Source organism: Dipteris shenzhenensis, chromosome 18, assembly GCF_047967505.1.
Source record: "Dipteris shenzhenensis isolate YYH24624 ecotype China chromosome 18, Dip_SZ_1.0, whole genome shotgun sequence".
NCBI classification, from domain to species: Eukaryota; Viridiplantae; Streptophyta; class Polypodiopsida; order Gleicheniales; family Dipteridaceae; genus Dipteris; species Dipteris shenzhenensis.
The window spans coordinates 42,618,549-42,633,987 of NC_141613.1; the positions used below are offsets into that span (position 1 = coordinate 42,618,549).

Genomic DNA, 15,439 nt, shown 5'->3' on the forward strand with positions numbered 1-15,439 from the left:
ACTGAGTTCCCTAGAGGCTGGACCTTGGCTGTCTTCTAGGGCAGCAAGGTGTTGTGATCATCATACCTTCTGGAGCAGCCATTCACAAGCAGGTTGGAGCACTGGAACAGCTATCTTGGGGCCTACATTCAGGAGGACCAAGGGGACCTGTGTGCTGCAGACAAAGCTTGGCAGGGGCTGCCCACCTAGGCTGATTCACAGGTATTAAGGTGGAGAAGAACACACTAGACAGAAAGTATACAGACGCTCGAGGTGGAGCACGCGGGCTCGAGTCTAGAGATAGCCAGCAGATAGGAGAAGTACCTTGTGGTAAGATCAGAGGACCACACCATTGGTGGGACTCTGGATCTCTCTCTTTTGTATTGTGTCCATAGTTTTGGACGGAAATATATTATTTTGGTGGTTTCTCTATCTGGCTGGTTCATTGTCTATTGATGAGTCTGTCTATTTTATGCACATAAGTTAAGAAGTTTGTGATTCCACATCCCACACGCACACTGTGTGAGCTCCTGGGCATTACTATCAGTCTTCCACTATGCGTACCCTCTGTTGGGTCATTTCTAACACCTCTGTCCACCCAATCAAAGCCCTAACTTTGCTTGATACCCGCTCATATAATGTCCAAACTGCCCAAATGATGTTCTAACTATACCCTAAATCCCTCACAATTTGTCTCTTGGTTAACATGAGTGTCAAGTCTTGCTGCAAAAATCTTGGACATAGCATGTCCAATCATGATCGTCCTATAGTTTTCCAAGCTCATAGCTCCCCTGCCTTGTGGATTGGGATAATAGTATTAAGGGTCTAAGCGCGGGGGAAATCGGCGCAAATCGCTATGCCAAGAGCGGGGCTAGTGTACTAATACCATCTGCAACTACTCAGTACATAGTATACCTTCATACGACTAGAAAATATCCAATCTTAGAAATTTTTATAGAACAAGCCAAAGAACAAAGGAAGCAGGAAGCTTGTAAGCAACTTTAGATCACGAGTAAATGAGAAAAATAAAAAAGAGGAAAAAGAACTTAGTAAGCAAAGCTACGCTTATGTTCTCATCAGTACCCAAGCATAAGCTACCATCTGGGTTTCATAGTCCCTCATGATCTTTGGCTCGACCATTGTGTAGCTTGAGGGTTGCGTGTTTGATTTCACCAGTGGTGAAGAGTGAGCAAGGAGTAGGGCAGAGTAGATGCAGGAGGTCTGGTGTAGGCTAAAGAGGAATGTCATAAAGTGTGTATGAGTAGGTGTACCAAATGATCAATCCGTGAGGGGGGACGCAGACCTCCGCTTGGAATGAAATACTAAACAGGATGTTTAGAAGTTCTTCCTCATTCTAATAGAAGAAGAAGTCTCTCTTCTTCTGGTGGACCAACGACGATAATCTCATGTGGTCTCTATCGTAGTGAGAAGGTAATGCTTGGTCTCGAGTCTAAGCTGACGACATAAGGCCTTACACTCGTCATCGTACCAAATATTACAAGAAATCGATCCAATGGGAGAAACGAAACGTTTGTATTAAAGACTGCACGAGACGTCTTAAAATCTATGCAGCTCTACATATAGCTATCAACCGTGTGTCTTTCTACTCGTGACCAACTTGCCAAGTCCATGATTCTGTAGGATCATAGCATTTTTTGTCAGCTACTCAAAGATGCTCTATAGATTTGCTTGTGATAGAGTGTACATCATGTATTTTCCCCTAATATGATGACATATTAATACATCTGACATTTGGGATATGGTGCTTGTACTTCATTTCTCTTCATTCGTATAATTTACATATTCTGTCTTCATTCTCCCATCTACCTATTCTCACCTAAGCCATGAGAGATGCATCCCAATAAGTATATTAGCCTTCCTTGCTGATAGTAGTCCCTATGTAGAATAAGGACAAGATAATGTTTCTATTGGCATAAAGCTTCCCCTTGATGGTTGTATCCATGTCTTTGCTAATAAAACCCAGAAGGGAGTCTAAGATTTACGCCCTATCTCACCCAAATGAATCTCTTTGACACCATTTCCTATCCCTCGACAAGACCTGGAGCCCATCCCTGACTACGAAGAACTATTTGCAACAACATTTTCTCATCTACCATCCAAAGGTGTGATTTCTTGCACATTTGAATGACAAACCATCTCCAAGTCCATTGAGAGGAGGGGGGGGGGGAGGCAGACAGAGAAAGAGGTGGAAACGATTCCAAGAAGACAAATATGACTCATCCGAAGTCAATCTAATGATCGAACACATAACTCATATCATAGGACAAACCAACAAGTCTCCTCGCATGAGAAGCACAAATGTTGGCCATGATGTGACTACACAGTGGAGAGAGAGAGAGAGAGAGAGAGAGAGAGAGAGAGAGAGAAATTATTGAAGTCTTCCAAAGACCTAAGGATGTTGGAATGGTCACCTCCCCATTTGTAAGCCCCCATATGAGGAGAGCATGGGGGAGGTACACCTGGTGATATTGGGGCTGTCACATGGGCAGCACATGAGCTGCCATGTGGGCAGCTGTCAAAGCAAAGGACAGGCGTACGGCCTGCAACAGGGACCTGTGAAGGGCGTGCTGACATCAGCAGGGTACGGCACCACTGTGCAGGGCTGTACAGAGGCTTCTTTGATGGAGAACAGGGCTGTTGGAAGCCTGACAGAGGGCGGAACCTGCAGTGGCCAAAAGGCGCCTGCATGGCAGGGCCATTGGGCCTTGTATGGAGCCTGCAGCAAGGCTGGAACAAGCCAGCAGAAGGGCAGAGGCCTGCGCCTATGGCAGGCTGCCACGTGGCCAGGCAGGTCTGTGGAACAGCCCCCAAACCAAGTCCGTTTACAGACTGGGAGGGGGCAGACTGGTCGGCCCAAACAGACCTAGGGGTCAGCCCTACCAGGTCGATCCATTTCAGGGCCCCTTGGGCCTATAAAAGGAGAGGAATTTGGCCTCATTCATTATCAATTGAAGCAGCAGTTGGTGAGCAGACAGCAGCAGTCACAGGCCCACCCTTGGACCTACACACAGGAGGAGAAGGAGGCTGACATAGGGCTGCAGACTGAGCTCAAGGTGCTGCCCACCTAGGCTCGCTTCCGGACAGCAAGGTGGAAGGGATCTAGACAGAGAGTCTACATATGCTCGAGGTGGAGGATGCGGGCTCAAAGATCTAGAAGTGCCAGGCTTGTAGTAGAAGGACCTTTTGGTATTGTATTCTGTCCTACTTTGTGGACAGACGGAAATATAAAGTGTTGCTTCTATATTTGTCTCTGAGCATTGTCTATTTACTGGCTTGCACATCTATGCACATTAGTTAACAAGTTTGTGATTCCACACCCCACATCACACTGTGTGAGCTCCTGGGCATTACTATCCGTCTTCCGCTGTACGTACCCTCTGTTGGGTCATTTTCTAACAAAGGATCTATGGGCTGAGAAAACCAAAATACAATGAGTTCAACAGGTGGAGCTTCCAGGCCATCCACACCCAAGACCACGAACATAAACATAACCACCAGTACAAAGTGCCTAATCCCATAAAGAGGGTGGGAATCACAATGTGGCATTGTTGTGTTGGTCCTCCATATGCTATCTGAGGAACCAAGTCCAAGTAATAAGAGGATGGTTAAGAGGATCTTGTAGAGAGAGGCTCTGATGGTGTACAAGGCTGAGACGACACAAAACCAGCTGACGTCGATCAATGTGCATGTTCTGCTGTGGTCTCCTAGCCATACTCTGCGTCAGACATGTGCCATTGTCACACCTGACCCTTGGTCGGGTGAACATGGAGGGAAGATCCTAGCCTGATCTATGCATATCGATATGCTAGCGGGTCAGTCTTGTCTCTCGCTCCAAGCCTCAACTAAACCATCTCCTTGGGGCTTTTTGGTGTGTGCTATCCGATTTAAAAAAAACTCAGTGATCACACCCTCATCTCGTCTATGTGCATTGAGTAGTTGGTCTCTATAGCCATACATGAAAGTCACCAAACATCTCTAATATGGATGAGACAAGCGGAAGAGGAGTCTGAATCCATCTCTGAAAAGACAATGGTGACCAACTCCAATCTCATTGTACACAGGGCATCTGAAAGCAAAGTGCTCCTCTAACTCAATCTCATGTAGATCACATAGAGTGCAATGCGGCTAGACATGAGTCCCTCCACACTCAATGCAATCCATGAGACAAAACACAGAATTGCCCAATCAAAATCCTCAAAGAGTGAGAGAGGTGGATTCGTGTGTAGCTTGGCAGATCGATGAAGCTCTCCTTTGATATCCATAAGCCATGATCTTTGTAGAAGATGAGCTTCACAGGCAGCTCGCTATGAGCTAACCAATTCCTGAAATTGTGTACTCTGTATGATATCTTCCTGGATAACCTATACTAAAAGGGGGGCTGGAAGTCAAGTAAACTGCTCTAAGATAAAAAGAATATCAATGGGTCCCTTGAAAAACCTGGATAAAGCTATTTACATATCCGCTATCCATGGTAGCGGTAGCAAATACCGCCACGATCCTGAATGTTCCAACTGCAAGCGTCCGATGAGGCGAGCTCTCGACACTATGTCAAAAGTCTTGGAAAATTACAATGCAGCAATAAACCCTCTGTCTCCGTGCTCTGGCCTCCTCAATGGCACCTCAGAGTGTGAGGATATGATTGATCTAGAATCACATGATCAGCACGAAATCCTGTCTTTCCATTAGCTCTCACTCCTTAAAGCTCTGCAAATGGACTAACCTATGTATCGGGCGCTGAGGCATAGGTCTTGGACATGATTCATCCAATCATAATGGTCCTATAGTTTTTTGGGCTCATGACCGATGTAAACCGCTTCATTTAAACGCCTTTGTTGGAAACATAGGGCTATGTGTGGCTCAAACCCCCCTCGTGGAGCATGTGGTTAATGGAAATTAGAGGGGGTTAAAAAGGCCCTTATAGCGCGGGTTGACAAATGTACATATATGAAGGAAGAAATCCCATAAAGCAATGAAGGTATATGAAGACCTTGAATATAATAAGAGATAAAATCCTCCAAATCTATCCCTTCTCGGGACCTTTTGGAGAGCTCTGGAGGCATGCATGGCTACAAGGCGAGGTTTGGGGACCCCCATACCCGGTGCTCCCTATGGCTGCCACGTGGCAACATCTGTAGCATTTCTAACATGGTACCGGTGCGAACTATGGCGGTGACGCATGGCAATTGCACGGGACTGTGTGTAATTGACGACTATTGCGACTATATGACTGGACTTGTAACTGAAAGCTCTAGCATGGCAATTGAACAATAACTTCGCACACGTGCGAGTGGCGACCCACGTTGTGCTTGATCTGCAAGTGGTGGGCGGCTATGGGCGGCTGTCGCTCTGTGGCCAGACATGTATTCACAACAGACTATTGCAAAAATCCGAAGTCGGCTGGCATGGGAATTGATGGCCTGCGTATACTGCAAATTGAATTGAATGTGACTTTGAATGGATCGACTATTTGTGATTGGTTGACCCTGCCCTATGTAGGTGGTCATTGCTATTTGCCTGATCTTGCCCTATGTGGGTTGTTCGATTCCAATTGGCCGATCTTGCCCTGTGTGGGTGGGTGATCAGTGTGTTTGGTTGGCCACCTCACACTCGTGGAATTTGAACCATGGGGAGATGTCGGAAATATAGGGCTATGTGTGGCTGAAACCCCCCTCGTAGAGAATGTGGCTAATGGAAGTGGCATCAACGAAGTCTCGGCTCACAAGCATGTGGCATCAACAGCATAGCAACGACCTCCTACTCTTCCCCTCTCTATATAAGAAGCCTACCATGTATTGTTGATCATATACATTTGCAATAGATTGAGTGTTGCGTACTTATGTCTCTTTCCTGGTGCTTCGACCCTCCTTGATCATCTTGTTCTTCATGCATCTAGACTAGGAGTGCTCGATCCTTCACTTTAACACGGCCAACGCGTGGAACACGTAGCAAGTACAAAAGTGTGCAAAAAGGCCATCAGTATAGACCATTGTAAATGACAAGGTCATGTATCATGCCCAAGAAAGCGTGCCCATAAGAGATGATCGGGGCTCGCATGTTTGCACATACGCAAAATATCCCTATTTCATCTAGATCAATATTCGGCAACAGATAGAATCATCTCGAAACTCAAGAATTGATACATGACAGGTACCCATTCTCACACTGAACTTCAACAAGGAGGACTTCCCCACGGCTTGAGAAATCCATGATGTCCGGATGTAAGATTGCATACGGTGAATTCTCAGACACCTTTCTAACAAAGTGAGTTCTCGATGGGATGGAAATAGCATACTCGCGATGAATACATGATGAGAGATGCATCAAATCTGAATCCAAAGAAATATGGAATGAGTGTCACGCCTCTCTACAAAGATCATGTCGATGAGAGATGATGTATATAGAATCACTAGTCATAATCTATTACCGAGTATATTGTTACCTTGGGTCGTATAAATAATCATAACATGTGAATTTAATGTTGTGTTCAGCTGCTTTTCCATTTAAAAGAAACATGCGTGTTTCTTAATTCGCCAATCATTAGCTTGATTGGTTGACATGCAATTCCATCTTTGAGAGTATGGAAACTCATTCACACAACATGTTTAAGTATGGATTTATATATATTTTAGGCATGTTAAGTATCTATCCCTTCCCAAAGGCAAAGGGCACACTCACCATAACGATGGCTATCAATCCAGAGCACAGCTAAGCAACACAAACTTTAAATCTGAAATGACATGTACAATCCAAACAGAAGCACTTGACCAAGAAAACAACTTCATTTATTATGCCACGAAATTTATTGGAAGTCATGAAACCTTCTTTTCTACCAGAATATCATCTAACTAAGACCACAAAAAGAATACTCAGATTGACATTTACAAAATAGCATAGTATTAAAGGGAAAAAATTTTAAAGAAGACCTCTCGCAAGACATCTGCCATAGCCGTCCGAGATGGTGCAACTCGAACTTTGCGAAGGCGAGACTTGCGGAAAATCTGTGCAAAAAAATTTTAGACATTTATCAATCAAACAATTCTTTAGATAATGTCCACTCAGCTTTAGTACCTAACATCCTCCTTGGCCTCATGTACAGCACCTAAAAAGTTTCTTATAAATTCAAAGCCGGAAGTCAAAACAAATACAACCAGTGCTCAAAATATATCCATGTACAAAGTCACATTATAACAAAGTAAACAACAAGCCATTAACAAAAAAGTTCTCAGACACTACTAGAAACGTTACCTAATCACTTGATTCTCCAAAGACAAATGCCATATCGTTGTCACATACAACAAAATTTATACAGATATAAGTACATGGTAATTATATATTTAACATTGATTGGACTGCAAAGCTGACTAACCAACCAGCAGGAATACTCACCATGTAATAGGGTGAGTTCAACTCTCATAAATTAGACTACCTTGGGCTCCAAACATAAGTAAAACCTCCCAATAACAATGTGGAAACAGCATCTTCCCTTTCCTAAGCTTCATCAACCAAGAATGAAGACAATCTGGGAATGGCCATCCTCATAAAACTTGGCCATACATTCCCTCGTCTCTTGGTATGTTCATAAATCAGCTTGGCATAAGTCTTTAAAAATTGGAGTACTGCTCTCCTGAATGCAATCCTTATACAGAACCTCTATGTTAGCTAAAGCAATGTTCTCCTTCAACAAAGCCACCTATTCTAGGCAAGAAAGCAGGCCAGCTTCAGGAAAGTACATGCTTTCTAGTTGCCTAGCTCTCGGTTCATGTTGAGATTTTGTACTCAGACTGTTGCTCCCTCATGCGCGACCTTGTACAATAGATTTCTATTGCAATAGAGACCTATTGGGGGCCAGCCCTTATGTCTGGCCCCTAGTGCTGTGTTTTCTCTCTCTCACTCCTTCCTCACTCTCCCTATTGCAATTTGTTTCCCAGCCCCATCGTTGAGTTTTCAGCTTGCTGTTCAGAGTTCCCATCTTCTAGACAAAGCCCTTCTACAAGTGTGATGCACTCTAGGGTGCTGCAAATTGACTTCCCTTGCTGCAACTTGGTTTCCAGCCAGTACTGGCCATGTTTTCTAATGGTGCAAATTCACACTAGAGCTGTGTCTTGATTGTGGGAGCCAAGTTAAGGTTTCAGTGGTATCAAAGCACAAGCTTTCCACTTTCCTTGGTGGCAGCCATCCAAGAACAAGTCAAATTGAGGGACATCAGTGATTTGGGAGAGCCAGATGATTTTCAGCCTGAACGAGAGCTTTCAACGACAGAATCTGAACCAGGAGCCCCTATTTGATTGCAATTCACTCAGCCTGCTCCAGCTAGACAGCTTGCCATCAAATTTGAGCACAAAGCAACTTGCAATTTGATCTGCACGCTGTCCCAAGACTTTGGCACAATCTTGGGTGGTGGATTCAGCCTACAACAGTCAATCAAAAGAGCCCCAGATCTTCACGAATTGGCTCAGATTTGCTTGCTGTTCCAAAACAGTAAGTTGGTTGGTTGATTTTCTGCAAGAAGTACTGATTTCAGTTCGAGGTTTTGAAGCAGACTTGATTGCGAATCACGTCGGTCAATTTCTCTCAACAACCACTATTATTGTGGCTCGACCAAGCTTTGAATCAGTCTGGGTCTGATTTTTCCCTTCACAGTTCAACCACTCGACGGCCCAGTCAAAAGGGTCAAAAAGGATCAGATGATGACCTTGATGAAGATTTTGTGAGAACTAGAATTCAAGAGTTGGACTCATGAGCCACCTTGTACGACAGATTTCTATTGGAATAAAGACCTATAGGGGAGGCCAGGCCTTATTTCTGGCCCCTAGCGTTGTGTTTTCTCTCACTCACTCCTCCCACACTCCCTCTCTATGGCAATTTGTTTCCGAGCCCCATTGTTGAGTTTTCATTTTGCTGTTTGGAGTTCCCAACTTCCAAACAAAGCCCTTCCACAAGTGTGATTCACTCTACGGTGCTGCGAATTGACTTCCCTTGCTGCGATTTGGTTTCCAGCCAGTTCTGGCCTCGTTTTCTAAGGTACGAATTCTCTAGAGTGTGGTGTCTTGATTGTGAGAGCTGAGTTAAGGTTTGGTTAAGGTTTCAAATTGTTAGCATGTCATTTCAAGAAATCGAATTTCATTTATAAAGCTTCCAATTAGGTAACTATCAACATATTCTGGAACACAGCTCAAGATACATCCAATATCCTATTCGACTCATCTTTCTGGCCCTGCAAATATTTTCCCATTATTTTTACATTAGAATGGGGCCTAATGCTGAAACAGGTATAGATATTCGACACGAATAAGACCCTAAACCTGAAAGCTCACCTTAATAGCATACAATTTGCCATCCACCTTACTACGATGTAGCACCTACACACCAACTTAATTAGTCAACAGCTATGCAATAACAAAATTCTAGATCAAAAAGACCAAGGAACCAGCGAAAGTACAGCAACAGTCAGTGAATTCAAAAAAACTTACCACTTTGCCATAACTTCCAGTGCCAATAAGGCATTCTCTCACATATTCATTCACCATTTTGTTTCCATCAAAATCCTGTACAGAACAGCCACCCAACTAATCAGGAACACATCCGAAATGTCAACTTCATGGCCAAAATTTCCTTCCAGCAATCAGCAAAGCCACAGGGGATGTGTGAAGCCTGGACATTGCAAAATAAAATTGAACGGCAAATTTACACAAGGAAGCAATAAATCCATTTCTCGAGTGGCGGGTTCTAAACGACCCTGTATTGGACACAGCGCACATGATTCGAGCAAGCAACATTTTAAAAGGGGCCAAAAAGTCGTCTTCAAGTTGAATGAGCACCCTAGGCTTGTGTTAAGGAAAAAAAATGTAGAGTTAGAGCCCTTCAAGACAAGTAAATTGTTAGAGGTTTAGCCCCAGTTCCGAGCGTTGGAAGCTCCTGCTACACTAGGGGCTTCTAAGGAGCTCACCCCTCACAAGGAGATAAATGTCTTGAGCTACAAAAGGAGGCTTACACAAGACACAAATAGCTGAGGTATATAAGAGCTTAAAACCTGTCTATATCATGTACAATCACATGTGCGATTTTTCATAACATTACAACCTCACAGCCGAAGCGATCTGTGCAGACGTGCAGAAGGCAATTAAAAGCCATGGTCTTTCTATTAACGTGACGATAAAGGGAGTGACACCGGCAAAGTGGAACCAAGGGCTAACAGCAAATTTCTATGAGAGCGGAATGATCTCAACAGATTGGTGTCAGGAAGTTACCTCGCTTCGGACAGCCCGATATGTCAATTTCACGGGTGTTTTGCATTTATGGTACCTGTCTGCTTCATCAGAAAAGTCTGTTGTTTTCAATTCCTTGAAGGCTTGCTTGACTTGTACATTGACCGTGTTGTGCCCGTTACTTGCATCAGAGGTATCCTCAACAACAAATGAAGGCCTGTAAAGGTGTATGGGAGCAATAGACTTATGCTTTAAGTCTTTCCGCCGTGCGTTATCGCCGTCTTCTATCTTGAAACTGAGCAAATGCTCTTGTGAAAGACGTTTAATAAATGTCGGAGCGACAGACTTCGGTTCAGTTTCAGAATGTTTGCGACGGAAGAATTCAAAGCAGCTACAGCAGTCCATCGTAGGTTGAGATTGTCTGCCACTGAGTTGGGAGATGCAAAGGCTGGAAGGTTCACCGAAAAGAGAATAATATGGTATTGCAGAACACTAAAGGATCCAAGATGCAAATTCCGATCCAAAAAATCTGTTCCAGGTGAACCAGGATCGAGTAGATCAAACTACGCAGTGTGCTTCAGGACGGGGCTTGGAAAGCCCGGGAAGAATTGTTATTTGAGGGGATGCCATTCACAGAAGTACCAACCGGAAAGGACGCAGGTGGAGATGACGAAATTACGCGAGCAGGACATTTGATTGATAGAAGGATGAGGAAGAGAAATGCGATGGAGGAGAAGAGATTTGTTTGAGAAGAAGGTGATGGCGATAAGAGCAAAGATGGAGCAGAATGGTTCAAATGGAAAGGGACGAAACCCTAATCACAGCTTTTCCGCCATAGCCAAAATCTTCAAGTGTTCATTCAGAAGCTTTAAACTATATACAATACAATTAATTAATTTCACTTTCACCTTTCACCATTTTTTCTCTCTCCATTTTTTTGTCCCAATGCTTACCTTTTAGCTACATTTCCACCAGCAGCCTTATGAAATCCGAAACCCCGAGTTTTGTGATTTGCTCACAATATTGCTTTCTATTTAACACTCCTTTGCACCCGATGCCCCTCCATGTGTAGCTCCCTCCCCCACACTTTGGCGCCTAGCAAATGTATTTTTCCTCGCTCGAATCGAGCACGGTTGCACATCACCGCTGCCCTCCCAAGTTGTGACCACTTTGAGGGCACGAGATTTTGGTGTCGGGTGCATGTCTGTCCACCCACTCAATGGCAAGTACATTTTTGGCAAAGAGGAACTAGGCAATGGCTAGCCAATAAAGGCAACGGCGACTTGAAGATGGTTGGCCAGATGGGAGAATAGGGCAATGGACAACGAGCTGGGCTAGGCAATGAAGCTCCCCTGCCCAGAATAATGGAGAACAAGGAGAGTATTGAATGCTCCCCGCACCATACTCCTTCATCCGCAATGGTGTGTAAGGTTCCTACACCCACAAGCCCCCATTCTTTCCTCTAATTCATCCTTTGTTTACAAAGGGTCCGTCCGCTAGCAAGTGTGTAACCAGCCTAAGAAATCCCGATTGGGAATCGAGGTTGCAATGTACGTATTTTATTAGCATTGCCTCCTTAGAGGGAGTGCCATGGTGAAGGATTGAAATTCTTTTGTGAATTTCCATTTGTAATTATAAAAGAAATTAACCAAGCTGTGTGTTTGAAATTGTCATTTATGGAGATCATCCCACCTTTAAATAGTCCAAATCCCTTTAAAAAGTAGTTTGCTTTCTCTTTTGTAACCAAAAGCATTTGCTTTATCACTATACTACGAGACACACTTGTGCGCTTCTTGGAAAAAATTTAAGATCCAATCATTGTTAAGCTTTTGGATTGTCCTTTTTTGAACAGGGCAATGGACAATGAGCTGGGTTGGGCAATGAAGCTCCCTTGCCCATAATAATGGAGAACAAGGAGAGTATTGAATGCTCCTTGCACCATACTCCTTCATCCACAGTGGTGTGTAAGGCTCCTACACCCACAAGCCCCCATTCTTTCCTCTAATTCATCCTTTGTTTACAAAGGGTCTTTCCGCTAGCAAGTGTGTAACTAGCCTAAGAAATCTCAATTGGGAATTGAGGTTGCAATGTACGTATTTTATTAGCATTGCCTCCTTAGAGGGAGTGCCATAGTGAAGGATTCTTTTGTGAATTTCCATTTGTAATTATAAAAGAAATTAACCAAGTTGTGTGTTTGAAATTGTCATTAATGGAGATCATCCCACCTTTAAATAGCCCAAATCCCTTTTAAAAGTCCTTTGCTTTCTCTTTTGCAACCAAAAGCATTTGCTTTATCACTATATTACGAGGCATTGCGTATGTGCACTTGTGCGCTTTTTGGAAAAAATTTAAGATCCAATCACTGTCAAGCTTTTGGATTGTCCTTAATATTAAGGGCTTAAAAATAGGTTTTATTCAAGCATTGCCAGCATGGCCCTCATGTGCTCTTTGACGCACTTGTGAAAGTCAATGGGTCGCACACATTCACACCCAGTAGGGTTCACAAATTCTTTAAAAAAACCCTTTAGTTTCACCTATGTGGCTGCTCCCCAACCTTCCACATGAGGGACTCGACGTGGGTCCCCAAGTCACCCTCAAAAGAAGGCTTGCTAGGTCCCTTCCCTATCTCATCACCAATCTTGGCACTAGAATATCCCCAGGGATTCGTTGGTACTAGAATATCCTAGTAATTTGTTGCATTTCTTAGCTACTTTCTCATTTAAAAATCATATGTATCTCACTTTGTACATAAGGTTGTTCGAGCTGTAAGGTGAAGGGTATACAAGGTGAGGATAGTACCAAAAATATTTATGCACTAGATGGTTATTCTACCTTTTTGGATAGAGTTTAATGTTTTATATAAGTGGGGCAACAAAGAAGCACAAAAGATGTGGTAGACACATCCCTAAACCTTATGCCAAAGTCCAAGAGACCTTTATTTTTCAATGGAGAAATTCAATTAGTAATTGTCTTTATCTCTAAACGTGGTGGAGAAGTGCATTAAGTACTTTTCCTGAGTATTGACTTGCAATATTGATTAATTGACTTACGTGGTGAAGTATAGTAAGTACTCTTCCTCAGTATTGACTTGCAATATCGTCACTATTCACAAAAAGCTTTGCACATGGGATCGAGGAATGCTTACCCTCTTATCCCATGTATTTTGAAATTTATCTTTATCTTTGGCTACCTAATAACTATCGAGCTTGTTCTTTGCCTTAGTGAGGGCAACGGGGATGCACTTCTCGGTTCTTATTGGAATTCACCCGATTCTCCTTGAAAGATAGCATCTTGACTCTTGTGGCCTTCCCTGTTTGCCTCTGTTTGTTCTTCGACATCATATCTGATCTCAAACTACTCCTTTTCCCCACTTTCCTCTTTAGTCTAAAACGAGATCTTGCTTCCTTTGGTCTTGACATTCATTGCGAGTTGATTCACAGTGTTTGTTCACATAGATTAATCACTGCAAACCACTTTGTCAAAAAGATAGAGATAGCCCAATTAAGCTAAGATCACAAAGATACCTTCAAATCCTCATCCAAAGGGGCATTCTTTGTCAATTTATTAGGTCTTTCCAATAGGCTGCATGAATATATTGTGTTGATCCTTTATCTAGTTATGGGGTCTTTCCACTAGGCTACATGAAGGTTTTCATAAGAGGGAAGGAGACCAATTTTATTAATTAAAAATTTTGGGGCTACAAGGGCCATGAAAAATTCATTTTAAGTATGTTTCTTACATTGTCAATTTTATGTTAAACAACATATACTTTGTGAAGCTATTTAATCTATTATATAATGTATAATATAATGTTATATTTTTGCATGAAACCTATCATTGTGTATATGGAAGGGCTACCAAAAGACAAGTTTTTGGCGAGACTATTTCGTACTTATATTATAAGACTATCATTCAACATCAAATTCACATTTTCAATTTCAAATTATTGGTTTTGTGTATATAAAAGTGCTGCCAAAAGATAACAACTTTTTTAAACTTTCTTTAAAGTCTATTTTGTACTTATATTAAAAGACTATCTCTCAACATTAAATTCGCTTTACGAATTTCATATAATTTGTTTATAGTGCATTCAATACGATGAATATTTTTCAATCAAATACTATATCATACATGTCAACCATCTTTTCCCTATGATTGATGAGACCAATAATAGCCACAAACCTCAAAACTCGCAAAAATGATCTCAAACGTATTGTTGCAATGAAAAAACTTGCACAAAAAAATAGATTACAAACAATGTGATATAACTATTTCTTAAACAAATTCATATTGAGGTAGAACCTAGCAAACTCAAATGTGACAAATTTTCAATGCACAAGGAACGGCCCTTCCTTGCATTTATTTGTGAACCATGTAATGTGTACTATATATTAGGGTACTAGGTAATAGGGTGTGTCGCATCTTGGTGTGAAATCCAAACTTTGAAAATTGGAAAGTCACATCATAGGGAGGTTGATGAAGGGTACTACAATTTGCTTTTTGATGAGTTTCTTATTTTTAAATGACTCTAAAAAGAATCTCAAGCTTTCATAGTAGTCGCCCTACAGCCATCAATGTACTCCATTGATCAACCAACTAGGGGCCAACTAGCAACAAAACTTATAGTACACACTAACCTAGGTAAATAAGCACATAAGCATAAGAAAAGACACAAACTTTTGAAGGGACACTAAACATAGAAATAAATTATAATAGATTAGCAAAATTGCCACATGAAACAACTTGGAAACAATACTACTAACCTAAAGCAAATCTAAAGGGACTAGACCATTTTGCCCTGGATACATGAATTTTGTATCAAATAACTCATTGAACCCTTGCAACACCTATATCACTTCTCACTATAACCATTATTGCACCTATTAGCTCCATAATGGCAAACTCGCTAGAAACAAGAATGTTAGAAGATGAAGCATCAAAGCCGCTTCTCAATTGGGTGATTTTTTGCCCATTGAAATGCAACCCATACTTGTGGATGATTGCAAGTTTTATTGACTTGTGAGGAGTATCAATAACTTGTGGAAGCACATGAATTCACAAAGAGTAATGATCCCACCTAACCCATTTGTTCATAGGTTTTTTTATATAAGGCCGTTAGGTTTTTTAATATAATGTACTTTTGAGATTAATCAAATGTAGTTTTTTTATATAATGTAGCTTTGAGATTGATCAAAAGCAAAATTCTCTTGCCAAAATTGCAAATGTTAGCTTTT

At 42.1% G+C, this 15,439-nt stretch overlaps 1 protein-coding gene across 3 annotated transcripts in view; it reads right to left on the minus strand.

Moving 5' to 3' along the window:
- LOC147891254 (serine/threonine-protein kinase GRIK1-like) overlaps positions 1–11,050 on the minus strand; it is a 29,766-nt gene extending 18,716 nt beyond the window's left edge. For all 3 annotated transcript variants that reach the window (XM_087389634.1, XM_087389632.1, XM_087389633.1), the window contains exons 1-4: positions 10,248–11,050; positions 9,471–9,545; positions 9,315–9,359; positions 6,924–6,998 (exon numbers count right to left, since the gene is read on the minus strand). In XM_087389634.1, coding sequence (XP_087245760.1) covers positions 6,924–6,998; positions 9,315–9,359; positions 9,471–9,545; positions 10,248–10,610 — 558 coding nt within the window. In that variant the 5' untranslated portion in view covers positions 10,611–11,050. The remainder of the gene's footprint in view (positions 1–6,923; positions 6,999–9,314; positions 9,360–9,470; positions 9,546–10,247) is intronic.
- Between the last annotated feature and the right edge of the window lie 4,389 nt (positions 11,051–15,439).